The sequence below is a fragment of the Panthera onca genome, chromosome E1 (genome assembly GCF_046562875.1).
Source record: "Panthera onca isolate mPanOnc1 chromosome E1, mPanOnc1 haplotype 2, whole genome shotgun sequence".
NCBI classification, from domain to species: Eukaryota; Metazoa; Chordata; class Mammalia; order Carnivora; family Felidae; genus Panthera; species Panthera onca.
Window position 1 is genome coordinate 10,349,846 of NC_138352.1, and position 16,514 is coordinate 10,366,359.

Consider the following 16,514-nt stretch of genomic DNA (forward strand, 5'->3'; position numbering starts at 1 on the left):
TCTGGGGGTGACCCCGAAGTTGGTTAAGCTCCTAGCTTGGTCTTGGCTAGGGCTGGGAAAGAGGCATAGGCCTAGCAGCTTAGGGCCCTCCCTGAGGTCGGCCCTGGGTTGCAGAAGGGCAACCAGAAGGGGCTGGAAGAGAATTGCCTCTTTTCATGGTGTGGACAAGAAGTGTCCATGGCGACTTCCTGTTGCCAGAGTTCTCTCCTCTGATTAAAACAGCTGGCGGGAGTGGTCACCAGAAAAATGAGGAAGGACGGCTGCAGCAAAAGAAAGTAATGAGTAGAAGAGATGAAAAGAATAAAGTGTACTTTATTCCACTCAAGTGGAATTTCTTTAAAAATACATTCAGGCAGCTGCCTTCCTGCAGCCCCAACCCAGGCCTCCAGTGCCCCAAACCCTACCCACAGCCTAGGTCTTCAGAATTAGCAGCCAAGAGCAGGGAAGCTTCAGGAGTCGGGGTCCCAAACATACCACAAAGCCCCAGGTCAGAGCCCAAACAGTTCTTATGACAGGAGTCCGAGGGCCACGACACCCACACAGGCTTTGCTCCCAGCCTGTGCCTTCATCCTGAGTCATTGCAAAGGCTGCAGCCAGCTCCCAGTCTCAGAGCAGGGTAAAGTCCTGCAGGGGACTCCTGTGCTCCTCCATGCTGGCCTCCCCTGCACAGCCAACCCTGCAGGCTGGGCTGCCCTGGGTGGGTACGTAGGGGGGCAGAACTGGGCGGAAAGGGTGGTGCTTGTGTTCTGTAAATTCCCTCTCACCCCCGTCCCCCTAAGTGCAGTGTCTCCTCTGTGCACAGAGGAGTAGATGTGAATTCTTGTGCGGACACCCCCGCCCCCACTTGTGCCCTCAGCAGGCTGTCTGTCCAACCCTTTCCTTCTACCATCTGCTCACACGGCTGCTTCAGAGCTGTGGCCCTTCAGGGATGACAGAGGATGCACACAGCACCTTAGGGCACCCTGAGAGGGCAGCTGATGCCAACTGGCTCAGCTGCAAGCTTCCCCCCACCCCACGGAAGAGGAGTGATCCCAGGTAGACTAGGGAGAAGGGCCCCCATCTTCACCCACAGTCCTTCCCATCAGCACAACCCCCCACTGCCTTCAGGCTGCTGGGACCTGCCTACCACCACCACCACCCCCCCCCCACCACCACCACCCCCCCCCCCCCCCGCCGCCCCCAGAGGCCCTCAGCTGTGCTCCGTTGTCCAGGGGAGAGAACAGCCTGAGTGGAAATTGAGACATGAAGATCTGGGCATGGGGTGCGGGCGGGGGGGCGGTTATAAAGTGACCAGTTCTTCCCCCAGAACTAGAAGCAAAGTTGTGTGAGGAATGCAACTACTTAGAAAAATGGCATCCGAGGAAGGCAACGGTCCCCTCCCTCACACTTTGTGAGGAGGGATGATGAGGAAGGGAAGATGGGAGTGAGATTAAGGAATGTGCTTGTAGCTTCAATGTGTATTAAATTAGTTGGTGGGAGTAAGAGCCTACACGTGAGGACCAGGCCTCTGCCAAAGGCCCAATCCCAGCCTTCGTGCTCGGGCCACGGCCCCACCCAGAGCAGGGACAGTTCTCTGGGTGGAAGGGGCTAAGAACACAGGGTAGCAGCTGCTGCCTTTCCTGTGAGCATGGGCTACAGAGGAACCACCGCAAACTCCTCGGACCAGCATGGCCGTGTCCCCACAGACCAAGTCCCATGTGCTCTCCTTGCCCTTCTGGTGACAGACACGCTGGCTGGCAGGGATGGAGCGGGCGGCAGCTCTCAGTGCAACACAAGGTCGTAGATGAGCCTGCCTTCCTTCGGGAGGTTGCCCTTCCTGCCCTCGGGCCTAGCTGTCCGCCTTCTTCATGTGGTGGAAGAGGTTACAGAAGAGCTCATACCAGAAGAACACGAAGCCGGTGGAGAGAGCAGCCTTCAGCAGGCTGGGGGACAGGCCCTTGAAGAAGCCCCTTGGGCCTTCCTCTCGAAGCACCTGCCGGGCACAATCCAGGAGGCCCTTGTAGCTGCGAACCTGGGGAGAGGAACAGGGAGGGTACTTGGTGGAGGGCAGAAGAAGAGCTCAACACGTGGGTGTTGGCTCTACTCTTTTGTCAGCCCGGCACCCGGCACATCACAGCTCCCAATAAACACTTGCTGGACAAAGAGATGACAAGGCAAAAAGGACAGAAAAGTAGACCTTTTCTTTCTCTTCCAAGTGGACTAATAATTCAGACTGAACAGATGTACCTAGAAATCAGCACTGGACAGAGCTCCTACTGACTGCGCCTCTTAAGGACCCTCTTCCCAAAGGCGCCTCCAACCCTTTATCCCATCCCACCTGGTTCCCTTTGGGTGGTTGATCTGAATCTAGCCCTTGTTAGCTTTAGCCTCCAGTCTGGCCTTCTCAGTTGACCACATATTGCTGCCAGACTCGCGTCCCCAAGACACAGCTCCCTCCAAATCTCCAGTAACTCCCCGTGGTGTTGGCAGTGGTATTATAAAGAACCAAGGGGTGCCTGGCTGGCTCAGTTGGTAAAGTATGCAACTCTTAATCTCAGGGTTGTGAGTTCAAGCCCCACGTTAAGTGAAGAAAGACGAAAGAAAGAAAGAAAGAAAGAAAGAAAGAAAGAAAGAAAGAAAGGAAAGAGAGAAAGAAAGAAAGAAAGAAAGAAAGAAAGAAAGAAAGAAAGAGAAAAGAAGGAAAGAAAGAAAAAGAGAAGAGGAAAGGGGAAGGGGAAGGAAGGGAAGGGATCAAGTCCACACTCCGTGGCCTGTATTCAGAGTGTTGCTCCATTTGGCCTCAACTTCCCTCCCTGATCTGTCGTCATCCACCACCGGTCCTCCCACAAAACCAGCCACACAGTCTGTTAGAAGCAGGGCCTAGGTCCTCTGCCCTGGGCTCTCGCCAACTGTCCAAACTCAAACCGTCCTTTCAGGACAAGGAGGAAAAAGGAGGACAATGGAAAAAGGAGGTTATAAAAACCTTGTGAACAGCTCCATATTTGTTAAAATGTATACACGTATGTTTATGCAAAGAAACAAACCTAGAGCCAAAGATTCTGCATGATTGCTACCTGTGGGCAGGTGGTGTTGGGAGTTATGTGTGATTTTAATCTTTCCGTCTAGCAGACTTCTCTGAATTTCCTACAAAGATATATTACAACTAACTCCATTCTTTCCCTTCCCTCGAGTAAGAAATGCTCCCGCCCTTCCCTGACTCCCAATCCATCCCACCCCTCTCTTCTGGGTGAAGAATGAATCCATGTATGAGTCGATCAGATTTAATTCATTCCTCTCCAGGAACCACTACAGAATAAAGCAAACAACTCTATGTGCCGGTGGGAGTCTCCTTCTCCGTGTTCTTTAGTATTTTGGGGACATTTCTCTGGCCCAAACTGAATCGAACACTTTTTAAGAGCAAACACCGAGTTCTCCTTCACCTGGATCGTCCCACAGTGCCCAACATGCACGGGGCTTTGTGTGTGGCTTTCCCGCATTTCTGGGGGTCCCCAGGGACAGGTCGGGGATGACAGAGCTGTGGGGGCTAATGCTGCCCAATGGGCAGGTGAGGGACAAGACTCAGAGCTCTCTGAGGGGGACGGCTCACCTGGCCAAAGGAGGCTCGGGCCTGCTCAAACCCTCCGACCTGCAGCCGTTTCTTGAAGAGGTCCAGGGGGTACGTGAGGGCCTTGCTGATGACTCCGGCTCCACCGCCACAGAGCAGGTTTTTGAGGTTCTCTGAGTCAAAGTGGGATTGAGGGGGATAAAGGAGAGAAGTGTTATCGGGGGCAGACAAGTTCAAGGTCAAGAGCCTAGCCCTCCACCGTGAAACAAAGACCCACCAGCACCCTGAGTCTCTGAGGAGAACCACACACAGCCATGTTGGGGAAGAGTGACAATGAGAATGGAACAGAAGTGAGGGCTTGCCGTCTGCCGTGTGACTCGGTTCAAGGCTCGGGAGGGACCAGGACGCCCACCGCTCTTCCCATCCTCCTCAAACAAGAACCAAACAAAAGACACAACCAAAACCAGGCTGCGTGTAAGTGGGACCTCAGACAAAAATGAAAACCATGACCAAAGTCAGAAATAAATTTTGACGGTGCCACCGATGGGGTGGCAAGATCCGAAAGCGAGGGGGGGTCTACAAGCAGCGGGACTGGTTTGGTTGGCTGGGTGTATTACAGAGCAAGGTCCGGAGAGCGGGATGTCTTAGCTTCTGACAGGAAGCCCTTCTTTCTCAGGTGGTTCAGAAGGAGATGTTCTGGCTTGGGGGAGGGGGTGCAGCAGAGACCCAGCTTCCCTTCGTGTGAGAGCTGTCTCACCGTTTTTCCTTCCCTCGGCAGGCATGACCCACTCATGAACGTGCTTCAGGGCGTTATAAAAGGAGAACTGGAAGCCGGCGTAGGGGAAGATGGCGATCAAGGTGGGGTTCAAGCCTTTGTAGAAGACCAAGGGGCCTTCGGTCCTGTACATGGTCACCACGGCATCTCGAAGGGTTTTATACACCTGGACAGACATGTGCAGCTCAAGTGAGCGTGGGTGCCGGTTTAGCCCTAGAACACCGCCCATCACATGCATCTCCCCTCATCGAAAATCCCAGCTGCCAGGAGCATTACTTGTCCTGCCAAGAGGACAGAGAAAATATTGGACAAAAACTTCAACGGTGGGGTTTTCCAGCAACAACCTTTCTAGCTCTTTACAAAACTCGTCTGTCTGCACAAGTGCACACAAGAATGTGCCCAAAGAGGGCCTGAGTGGCTCAGTGGGTTAAGAATGTGCCCAAAGACAGCTGCCACAGTGTCCCGCACAAGAGCAAAGACGCAATGTCCACCCCTGGGCACAGGACGTCAAAAGAACACAGAGCAGCTGTTAAAACGCCATCTATGTGGCTGATAAGGGATCATCCCCCAAATAGACAGCTAAATGAGCACAGCGGGATGCAGAACAGGTATGGTGCTTGTGGAGGAAAAAAACTATGCAGAGATTATCCTGCACAAAGATCCACAGGAAGCAAGGAAGGGCGAGCATTACCTCCATGCGGGGAAAGGTGGGGGCAGGGGAAGAGGGAGATTCACCATTTTAGATTCTCTGGGTATTTGCCAGGTGCATATATTTAACCTTTCGTGAACTGTCAGCAGGCCATCTCCACGTAGGAAGACAACAGGGCACGGATTTTCCTTCTACTCAACATATACTCTCTGCAGTGGACCAGAGGGGGTTGTGGGCGCAGCGAGGCACGGCCCAGACAGGGCAGCTGAGGGAGTTACTCTGCACGGAGAAGGGAGGACCCTGGCCGCCTCCTCACCACTTGGCTCCCAGACGCTGGCAGCCACACTGAAGGATTTCGCCCCGGGGGATGTCCACGAAAGGGCCAGGACTCAGAGGAAGGCCATGAGGCAACAAGCCTGCCATGCACCCACAGTCTCACTCTGCTTCCCTGTGCCCCCTTTAACACCAGGCTGGCAGCCAAGGGACACACACATCTGAGGAAAGCCTTCATAAACAACGGAGACCAGGGGCACCTGGCTGGCTCAGTCAGTAGAGTGTGCAACTCTTGATTTCAGGGTCATGAGTTGGAGACCCATGTTGGGCATAAAGATGACTTAAAAAAAACAAAAAAAAACAAAAATAAAAAACCCAGAAAACATAATGATCGATGGGAGGCACAGAAATCATCTGGAAGGAAGAAACAGTATAGACAAAAGAAGAAAACTAAGGGAAATGGAAACCAACCACAGAATTGGAAGTGATATTCTCAGGCCACAGAGAAGGGATCACCTCTGTGATATTTTTAAAAGAGGTAAGGGGAACGCCTGGGTGGCTCAGTCGGTTAAGCGTCCGACTTTGGCTTAGGTCATGATCTTGCAGTTTGTGAGTTTGAGCCCCTCATCGGACTGTCTGGTGTCAGTGCGGAGCCCACTTTGGATCCTCTGTCCCCGCCCCCCCTGCCCCTCCCCAGCTTTCGTGCTCTCTCTCTTTCAAAAATAAATAATCATTAAAAAAAAAAAAAAAAAAAAAGGTAAGCTTCAGAGAACAAGACAAGCTCTTGAGAGAAAAATCTTTGTGAGTTTGAATTGGGCAAAGATTTCTTAGATAAAATACCCAAAGCAAAATCCATAAAAGAACAAATAGATAAACTGGACCTTACCAAATTAAAAGCATCTTCAAAAGAGACTATAAGAGACAGGGGCACCTGGGTGGCTCAGTTGGTTGAGCATCTGACTGCGGGTCAGGTCATGGTCTCATGGTCTGTGGGTTCGAGTCCTGCGTCGGGCTCGCTGCAAAGCCCACTTCAGATCCTCTGTCCAGTGTGTCCAGGAAAAAGGTCTGGACTAAAGGGTCCAGGAAGTACCCAACACAACAAATGACAGAGGGACCAGTGCACATCACTGGTAAACTTCTAGAATGTCAGGAATCAGGAAGGGATCCTGAAAGCTCCCAAGGCAGGAAGGGTGATAGTTTCATATAAAGGGTCATTAATCAGAGTGATTCTGGACTTCTCCCCAGCAACACTGAGAGCTACCTAGAATTCTATACCCAAATCATGAGTCAAGTGTAAGTAAGGGTCAAATTAAGGCATTTTCTATCAAGGCTTCTCTAAAGAAGCCATATCTCATGTTGTGCTCCACCAAAATGAGGGATTAATCAAGAGAAGACACAGGACCCAGCAAGAGAATTTCTAACAGAACAGCTGGCAACAGTCCTGGGACAAAGAGTCCACACTGAAGCCACAGGGTGAAGGCTGCCAGAGTGGAGGGCTCCAGAAGAGGCTCTGTAATAAAGTGGGACAGATGACCACAGGCTGACCCTATCAAGAAGATAACTTCGTGATGAGCATGCAGAAAGCTAAACAAATAAAATACAAGGCAATCACTAACTTCAGGCAAGACAAAAATATAAAAGAAAATGTAATCATAATGTATTTCAAGGCTCAGCAATAACATTTACATAATCATATCTGCAAGACACTGATATTGATCTAGCCAAAATCTAGAAATCAGGTATACTGTAATCAGACAAAGGAGGAAACACAAGCACACGAGGGTGATGGTAAAGAGGTAAACTCTTATCTTCCACAGTAGCCATCAAGAGTTACTGTCTATAATTTAAAAATTAGAAAGAAAAAGAGACAGGGCGCCTGGGTGGCTCAGTCAGTTGAGTGACCGACTTTGGCTCAGGTCACGATCTTGCAGTTTGTGAGTTCGAGCCCCGCGTTGGGCTCTGTGCTGATGGCTCAGAGCCTGAAGCCTGCCTCGGATTCTGTGTCTCCCTCTCTCTGCCCCTTCCCCGCTCATGCTCTGTCTCTCCGTCTCTCAAAAATGAATAAACGTTAAAAAATTTTTTTTAAATAAAATAAAAAAAGAAAGAAAAAGAGACAGAGATGTAGAAGGTTAAGCATGCTATGAAGAATTAGGAAGTAAATAATGGAAGAAGAGGCACGAGTATTAAAGTGGTTGCCTCTTGGGGACTGGAATCAGGGTGGCTGGTGTTTTCTTTATAATTCATGCAGAACCACCAGACTTTTTAACCTATATTGCTGATTAAGAAACATTTTAGGGGTGCCTGGGTGGCTCAGTCGATTAAGCATCTGACTTCAGCTCAGGTCATGATCTCGTGGTCTGTGATTCAAGCCCCACCTCAGGCTCTGTGGTGACAGCTCAGAGCCTGGAGCCTATTTCAGACTCTACGTCTCCCTTTCTCTGCCCCTCCCCTGCTCGTGCCCTGTCTCTCTCTCTCTCTCCTTCAAAAATAAGATAAAAACATTAAAAAAAAGATGTTACCAAAAAAACCAGAAACATTTTAAAGTCGAGGATTTACACCATGGCCACTACTGATCTGCAGCTTTTTTAAAAAAATTTTTTTAGTGTTTTATTTATTTTTGAGAGAGAGAGAGAGAGAGAGAGAGAGAGAGAGAGAGAGAGAGAGAGACACAGAGCATGAGCAGGGCAGGGGCAAAGAGAGAGGGGGACACAGAATCTGAAACAGGCTCCAGGCTCTGAGCTGTCAGCACAGAGCCCGACATAGGGCTCGAACCCACGGACCGCGAGATCATGACCTGAGCCAAAGTTGGACCCTCAACTGACCTAGCCACCCAGGCGCCCCTGATCTGCAGCTCTTAAACAGATCTTTTCCATTCACTTTTGCACACAGATGATTTCCTGATCATTCCAGAATCTAGAATCCGCATCTCAATCGCCTTAGCTAGAGGTAATGAGCTATTCTCTTTTCTCTTATATTTTTTCCTTCTCACAGACTTCTTTGGTTAATTTATTACTGAAGTATAATTGACATACAATGTTATATTAGTTTCAAGGCGCACCTTCTCATAGATTTTTTTTTTTCCCCTAAAGGCTGGGCAGTCACGGAAGAGGACTCTAGCATCCCAGAGCAGGGAAGGTGATGGAGTGTCATCCCTCGTTTTTCCTCATCCCCGCAGCCACCATGTTGCTGAGGTCTGTCTGTCTTTTCCATCTACAAACACCTTTCGTCCCCATCTCTCTGCTCAGTGCCTAGGGCCCCTCATCTCATTTCCCCATTAGGAGAAACCTCTATTTCCCACTGAAGTGCCATCCAGAGGGATCTAGTTCTCATGCTCCATTCATGAGCTCGCAGGTTGTTCCCAGGGCACTTTGCCCTTCTGAACCACAAAAGTCATCAGGATGTCTCTTGAACAAAAGGGCTTCACCAACCCAGGATCTCCAGCCCAGGCAACACCAAGAACCAGCAGAACTGAAACCACAGTTATTCTTAAGCAGAGCATCATTCCCCACCCTAAAGCAGAAGGGAGACGGAAAAATTCTTCCGTCGAGAAGAATCGGGTTGAGCATGGGCACACGCGCACATACACGTGCACGCACACGTACTGCTGTTCTTATGTAAGTCCAGGAAACGGAGATTACGGTGGGGGGCTCTATTTCAGGATTTAATCCCTCCCTTTCACTCAGTAAGTTCTTCCTGGAATCTGACTCAAACTTTCGGCGTAAACCAAAAACAACTCTCACAATAACCCAGCAATACGATCTCAAGTCTCACTCTCCCGGACGCCCTCACCGTCCAGCCTGCTGTTCAGGATTTGTTCTGTCTCCCACGTGAGGCTGTGAGCACCCTGCACGGGGCTCAGCACAGTTACGGGTGTCACAGATGGACCAGCTGAGGGGACGCAAACCCCGGGTGCTCCCACTTTGTTTCCTCTAAGGAAAAGAGCCCCACCTCCTGGACCACCTTCGGCGACTCATTCCCGCCTCCTCTGGCCCGGCCACTCACCTTGGGCTCACCCTGAGCTGCAAAGCGGGTGCGCAGGACGTCCACAGGGTGCACGGCGAGGGTGGCCGTGCTGGCAGACAGGCCTCCGCACACAAAGTGCACTGAGAAGTCGCGGGCATCGTACTTGCTGGCTCTGTGCACCAGCTCGGTCAGCAGTTCAAACGACAGAAACTGCAAGAGCACGTGACAAAGTTACTGACAACCCCCCCACCCAAAACGCCACCATGATCCACGCGCGGCCTGGTTCTACAGGCGAGGAAATATTCTTAGGCAGCGACGGGACACGATAAATATCTAATTTTGTTCAGAGCACAAATGCCATTTTCTATTCACATTTTCTACTGTGAGGAGAGCCAAATATCCAAAGGGTTAAGAAAATATATGAGAAAAAATTTTACATCAGAAAGTTCTACTCCTCAACTGAGTTTCCTCAGAACCAGGCAAGCAAGGCCCTTATTTGATTCTCGGTGGGCAACCCTGGGGCTCACCTGGCGGTGGCACCGTTTGACAGACGTTCTGCCCTGGAGCAGAAATTCTCTTGGGAGAATTCCACATGTTCCACATTCTATGGCGTAAACCCGCTTTGCTCAGATCTTCCCCAGCCAACTCAGATGGGCCAGGGTCCCGAGAGCACGCTGCTGTATTTACTCATCACGCTGCGGTACCTGAGTGCCAGCCGCTGAGGCTGAAAGGCACGGGCGCGTCAACTCATGAGCTCCCGACCCGAGCCATCGCTGTGATGTCATAGGAAAAGCAGGCAGGGACTGCTCGGGCCCCAGCTGCCCAGGTGGGCATCCCGGCTCGGCTGCCTTTCCAGCTAGTGACTTTGGTTGGGGTCATTCCCTAAGCTCTCTCTGCCTGGTCTTCCGTCTATAACACAGGAGTGACCACAGAACACCCCTCAAAGCGCTTAAAGCAGAGCCTGGCTCACCATTAGCACCACACGCAGGCAGCCTACTGCCACCACTCCGACCGTACGGCTGCAAGCCATCCGCCACGAAATCAACCGGCACCAGCCGCACGAATGTGTGAACAAAAGTCAAGGAGCCTGAATTCTCATCCTGGCCCCACCACTTCCAGGCTGTGTGGCCTCTGGCGGCTCGCTGACCCTCTCTGTGATCCACGTAACGTCTATTCTACCTCCCTCACAATGCTGCTGGGAAGTCTAAAGGAAGCACAGATGTGAAAATGCTATTTTGAAAAAATGCAAAGATTTGTATCGCCCTTTGCCAAGCATGGCGTCAAGACAGTCTCCTAGGGGCAACATCTAATATTCAGTCGGTGCAAAGTGCCCGCGGTGGGGAGGAGGTGAGCAAGGGAATACCCGTGGTATAACTCAGTCTGACTGTCTTCAATTTCAGACTTCAAACTTCAGGTAGTTTCGCAGTTAAGACAAGTAAGAAGTGTGGTGACCGCTCCTGCTGCCCTACCCAGACAGGGTCCCTGCAGGCCCCACCCTCCCTGTGTTCCTCTATTGAACAACTCCAACCCAGGGGCCTGGCCCGTTCCCCTGCCACCTACTTGGACAGCTCCATAGCCTATAGAGAGAAGCTGGGCTGGGATGTGTCCTTTCCAGAATGCTGTCGGGCCTTCCTCCAGCAAAATCTGTCTCGCAGCCTGGAGGATCCCGTGGTATTTTGCACCGGGATCACTGCGAGACAGGCGCTCAATCTGAAGCTAGGGATCAAAATTGAAAAAGTCAGGACAACAGGAGCAGGTGTGGGGTGAGAAGGAGAACTTTCAGAAAAGGTTAACAAAGGCAGCTAAGTGCTTCTCTTTGACAAAACTCCAAGAAGAGAGAACTTGCCCTCTAGCCCATTATGTGGAATGAGGGGAAAAAGGTACCTGGAAACGGATCTTGATGACATCCAAGGGGCTGATCATCACCCGCGTGACAAGTCCAGACACAGACCCAGCCACCGCCACCTCGGAACTGGAGATATTCCTGCCATCAGCTTGGGGGTCATAGCCAACCATCCCTGCCCCCGGCCCATACAACGCCCATCAGTTTCAGGCTGCAAGCAAGAGACGTGGAGTAAACACCAGAGCAAGTCTTAGGGTCTCTGCTCATATGCCACCTCCTCAGAGCAGTCCCCCCGGACCATTCCATCTAAAACAGCACCTACATGCCCTCTTGTCCCCTCGCCCTGCTTTAGTTTTCTTTATGGCATTAGCACACTGGATGTTTATTCTGCACGCTTCTTGTCACCCTCCCCCTCTGGAATGTGAGCCCGTGAAAATGTGGCCTGGCTCCCATTTGCCCATCCCTGTATTTCCAGCGCCTGGAACAGAGCCCAGCATGGTGAGTGGTCATATTTGTTAACTGAATGAACAAACAGGCTTGGGCGGAAATCATTCACTTCCAGAGATCAGCTTGCTTTCCAAGACACCTGGCTTTATGGCCAACTCCCATCTAAGGTAAAGTCCCAGGCTGAGCCAGCATGACAGCAGATGAGCATGGAGGGAGACGTCAGACACGCAGGCTCCAGGAGCGGCCCATGGGACTCTCCAACAAGCCAACGTGATCCCAAGGAAGAGCCCAGAGACTCCTTAGCTTTCTCCATTGCCTCCCCAGCTGCAGCAATGGTGGGGGGGGGGGGCCTGCTAGGCTTTGAAATGATACTTCCCGGCCCACCCGATCCCTACCGACCTCCTCGACCTCACCCTGGACCTCTCTTCAGCCACTTCAATCAGGGTAGGCTCCGCTCCGGACAAGTTTCTGGAAAACACTGCTTGAATTCCTACTGCCAGCCTTGCTTCTGCATCTACTGTCCCCCATGTCTGAAACACAGTGGCTCTTCCCCACCTCATATGCCCCCACTCACTCTTCCCCCGTAGCTCCTCCCCCTGCATCAGGGCTCAGCTAAAGAGCATCCCCGCCACGGACCGGACTCACGTCCTCTCTAGCATTCACAGCACTCGCTCTGGTTGAGAACCACTGTTCTCAAGAAACACTAGCAATGGTGTATAAAATGGCATGCATTACATCACTCTTTGTAAAACTGGATATAACACAAAGGGATGCATAAATACACTAAGTCACATCCAAGCAATGGACTCGTACGTCGCCATTAAGAACGAGCCAGAGTTGGGGCGCCTGGGTGGCGCAGTCGGTTGAGCGTCCGACTTCGGCTCAGGTCACCATCTCACGGTCCGTGAGTTCGAGCCCCGCATCAGGCTCTGGGCTGATGGCTCGGAGCCTGGAGCCTGTTTCCGATTCTGTGTCTCCCTCTCTCTCTGCCCCTCCCCCGTTCATGCTCTGTCTCTCTCTGTCCCAAAAATAAATAAAAAAAAAAAAAAGTTGAAAAAAAAGAACGAGCCAGAGTGATACGCACACTTGAAAAGATGTCCATAATACACTGAAACGTGAGGCAAAAAAAAAAAGCAGCAGGTTTCAGAACAGCATGTCTAGCTAAACCCCATTTTTGCAAAAGTAAACCAGCAAGACCTATGACACTGTGTATGGTAGTAGAGAGCACCGGGTAAAGTCTGGAACAGCGCACCCGCCAACAGGCTGGTTAAGATTACCTTTACAGGAAGGGTTGGGAAAGGAAGACAGAAAATACATCTCTCCCTTTCTCTTTCTTTTTTTTAATGTTTCTTTTACTTCTGGGAGAGAGAGAGAGAGAGAGAGGAGAGAGAGTGTGTGCGTGCACGTGCGTGAGCAGGGGAGGGACAGAGAGAGAGGGAGACAGAGGTTCTGCAGTGGGCTCCGGACAGCAGACAGCCCAATGTGGGGCTCGAACTCACAAAACATGAGACCATGACCTGAGCCATAGTCAGACGCTTAACCGACTGAGCCACCCAGGCACTCCTCTCCCTTTTTGTTTACACAATTCTATATCATACGAATTTGTTACAAAACTAAATATAAATGATTTTAGAAGGGACCGCAGAACCAACCTAGTTTTTGAATACCAACAGTTACAATAAAGTCAGTGCCCACAGAGAGACAAGGTCCACCCCACCACTGATTCTTTTTCTCCTCTGGAACTCTGAGAGCCCCAAACTCACGCTTCTGAAAGTAGGAAAGTAGTGCTCCAATCCATCCTTAAAATTAACAAGGCATTTCCATGGGGCTCTCTCAGCAAAGTATTCTAAAATATTTTATTACAAGTCTAATGGTATGGGAGCACCTGGGTGACTCCAGTCGGTAGAGCATCCAACTCTTAATCTCAGGGTCATGAATTCAATCCTCGCACTGGGCGCGGAGCCTACTTAAAAAGAAAAAAGTCTCAGGGCACCTGGGTGGCTCAGTCGTTTAAGCATCTGACTCTTGATTTCGGCTCAGGTCATGATCTCACAGTTCATGGGATCAAGCCCTGCATCAGAGTCTGCCCTGACAGTGTGGAACCTGTTTGGGATTCTCTATCTCCCTCTCTCCCTGTCCCTCCCCTCTCCCCCGCCCCTCTCAAAATAAATAAACATATATTAAAACAAAAACAAAAACAAAAAAAGCCTCATGATGTGAAACTGCCACCCCTCCAGGAATGTGTCCATTTCTCGGCACTTTCTTCCCCACACTCTCAAAGGAGGAGGGAGATCTGGTCTTGCCCACCAACTTCTGAGACATTAATTCAAGCTGCTTCTCTCCAGGCACCAGTGAGAAACAGATGATTGACAGGCAAAACCTCGACTGCTGAGGTCTCACTGAGCAGGGTGAGCTCTCTGCCATCAGGAAGGGAATGAGGTATTTCTACAAATAAGCTGCTGTGCATAGCTGGACATAACATTAAATCTCATATCAATAAACTTGAGTTTAAGTTCTGCCTCCCTAGTACCCCCAGAGGCTTATTTAACCTGGGTTCCCATCCCTCTCCTGGAAAATGAGAATGATGTCCGCCCTGCCCAGCCCAGACTGGTGGGAGGATCATGCATGATAACATATGTGGTAAAGTTTTGTAAAAAAAGGTAAAAGTTTTATACACGTGAAAGGGCTGGTTAAATATAGTTCAGTAGTGACCTTACGTTTCCCGCTTGCTGGATTTCCTTCTTGTACCAGTAAGCCTTGATATTTATCTAGAGACAAAATAAAAATGAAATAGAGCTATACGCATGATATATAGACTAGAGCACCCAGAGGATGGGGGGCCGCTGGAGTGAGTGGCAGGGTGGATGGGGTGCGTGAGAGTTTGCCTTGGCCAGGCCATCCCCCTTCTCTTACTGCGGAAGCCCCTGAGATCGGATATGAATGGTGAGCTCGGGTGCCCGTGTGCCCAAGTGTTCAACGCGGGGGATGGGGGGATGTCCCCGCAGGTGTCCCCGCGTGTGGACGCAGGTGTCCAGGAGTGGCTCGGAGCGTCTTCTCCCCGAGTCCGAGAAGATGCCAGCCAAACAGGCACCCACGTGTATGGGTGTCCCGCGTGTGTGCGGTTTTGCCTCCTGCGCCGCTGAAGATGCTTCTTAGGTCAGGCGTGACACGAGTGCGTACAGACCCTGCTCCCTCGTGAGTGCTGGCGCGCGTGTGCGACCCCCGGGTCCCCAAACGCACGGTGAGGAAGAAGTAGAGGCCACTCACCCGGCACGAAGGGCGCGGCCCGGCTCCGCGCGCTTCTCTTCCTATCTACTCCAGCAGTCTCACAGCAACCCTAACTGAACTCGGCAGTAACTGACGGGCTCCGGAGCCAATCACTGCGCAGCTTCCGACATACGCCGGACCAATAGTTGCACAGTCGTAGAACCGCAACACCTCTCGCAAGGTGTAGCTGGGTAATGTAGTCCGCCGCTACGAAGGCGGGTCCCCGTGCAAGAAGTAGAGCTTTCTGGGAGATGTAGTCTCGCCGCGCGCGTGGCGCGTCCCCAAGTCAGGCTGCGCCCTTGGAGGTGTCGGCGCCAAGTGGTGTGTGGCTTTCGTCGTCCAACCGGCAGGTGGAAGCTTGGGGTGCGCTGAACTTGACCCGTTTTTCTCAAAACCCTCGTAGTCTCAGAACCCGGACAATCTAAACTTGGGAGAGATGGCGGGAAGTTTAGCTAAAACCTGGAGGACTTAGGAGTGAGACTAGATGGGTTTTTGAAACTAGGAAGAAGACGGCAAAAATGTAGAGGTTTTGTTTTCCCCTAGAGTTTATTATGCATAATTTCTCATTATAAAAATGATATAGAAATACATTACAGACCCTACAGAAAATGTAGAAACGAAGGGAGGAAGTGAGTCATACTACCACTCAAGCCAAGTAGCATCAGCGTTTTTTGCAGGACCGTATTCCCGATTTTTAAATTGCATTTTCCACATTAGTGCAATCACTTTGACGCACACTTTTAAACCATTTTCATTGCACAAGTTAAAACATTCATTCATATACAAAAGTAAAATAGCCTAATGAACACCATACAATCATTACTCAACTTTAACAATGAACCAATTCAAGGTCAATTTTGTGTCCCTTAATCCCTGCACCTATGTCGCCCCCTAACATTATTTTGAAGTAAATACCAGACAACATATGATTTGACCAGTTAACATTTCAGAATGTATCTTTAAAAGACAAGCACTCCCCTTTTAAAGCATATCCCCCAAACTTACCATCCCCACCCCCCCAAAAATTAACTATAATTTTTCTAATATTATCAAATCTCAAATTAGTGTTTACATTTCCCTGATTGACCTATCATTTTTAATGACATTTAAAAATGTCATTTTTTTTAAAAGTTGGGCTAATTGCTATCCAGGCTATACACTGGAACTGGTTAGTATGTCTCAAGTCTTTTCAAATCTATGGTTTCCCTCTTCTCTGATTTTTGCTTGCAATTTCTTTCATGTTCTTCTCATTTCTTTTCCTTTCTTTCTCGATTTGTTTTATAAGAACCTAGGTGGTTTATCCCGTAGCGTTTTCCCCAGTCCGGATCTGGCTTGTGGCATCCGCATGGCATTGTTTTAACATCTTTCTCTGCCTCCTGTGTTGTTTGCTAGGAGGTCTGATCGGATCAGGTTTGATTTTTTATTTTACAAGATTACTTATGCGGTATTGCGGACTTCTATAAGGAGAATCACAGTGCCTGCGTGTCTCTCATTTTGTGATGTTTGCAGTCATTAATATCACCACACTGCTTGGGGGTTGTAAATAGTGACATCATTTCAGCATTTATTAGCTGGACTATCTGTAAGAGGAATATCCCTTCATTGGTTAATTGATTATATGAAGTACACTTCATAGAAGAAAGGCAGGATAAATGCGTGACTCTTTATTTTTAGCAGTTTTCAAAATAATTAACTGGTTCCCTAGTATCTTTCAAAGGTGATTGATCAATGAGATTTTTTATTGTTATTATCA

General features: G+C 50.0%; 1 protein-coding gene across 3 annotated transcripts; it reads right to left on the bottom strand.

Annotated features, from left to right (window-relative positions):
• Positions 1-292: 292 nt before the first annotated feature.
• On the bottom strand, positions 293-14,880 carry SLC25A19 (solute carrier family 25 member 19). 3 transcript variants are annotated; one of them, XM_060645433.3, is made up of 8 exons: positions 14,762-14,880; positions 14,212-14,262; positions 11,089-11,258; positions 10,765-10,920; positions 9,244-9,414; positions 4,302-4,485; positions 3,587-3,717; positions 293-2,011 (listed from the first exon to the last, which is right to left on the bottom strand). In XM_060645433.3, exons 3-8 carry the CDS (start codon positions 11,218-11,220, stop codon positions 1,829-1,831), a joined length of 957 nt encoding a protein of 318 aa, XP_060501416.1. In that variant the 5' UTR covers positions 11,221-11,258; positions 14,212-14,262; positions 14,762-14,880; the 3' UTR covers positions 293-1,828. The 3 variants fall into 3 exon arrangements, with proteins under 3 accessions (XP_060501416.1, XP_060501415.1, XP_060501417.1); XM_060645432.3 differs by having other exon boundaries at positions 14,207-14,262; XM_060645434.3 differs by lacking the exon at positions 14,212-14,262 and having other exon boundaries at positions 14,762-14,867.
• Between the last annotated feature and the right edge of the window lie 1,634 nt (positions 14,881-16,514).

Coding starts and splice junctions, on each gene's coding strand:
- SLC25A19 (XM_060645433.3), bottom strand. CDS start 11,220: ATGGTTGGCTATGACCCCCAAGCTGATGGCAGGAATATCTCCAGTTCC. Junction 9,415..10,764: donor TAGGCTATGGAGCTGTCCAA/GTAGGTGGCAGG, acceptor GTGCTCTTGCAG/TTTCTGTCGTTTGAACTGCT. Junction 4,486..9,243: donor CAGCTCAGGGTGAGCCCAAG/GTGAGTGGCCGG, acceptor ATGTCTGTCCAG/GTGTATAAAACCCTTCGAGA.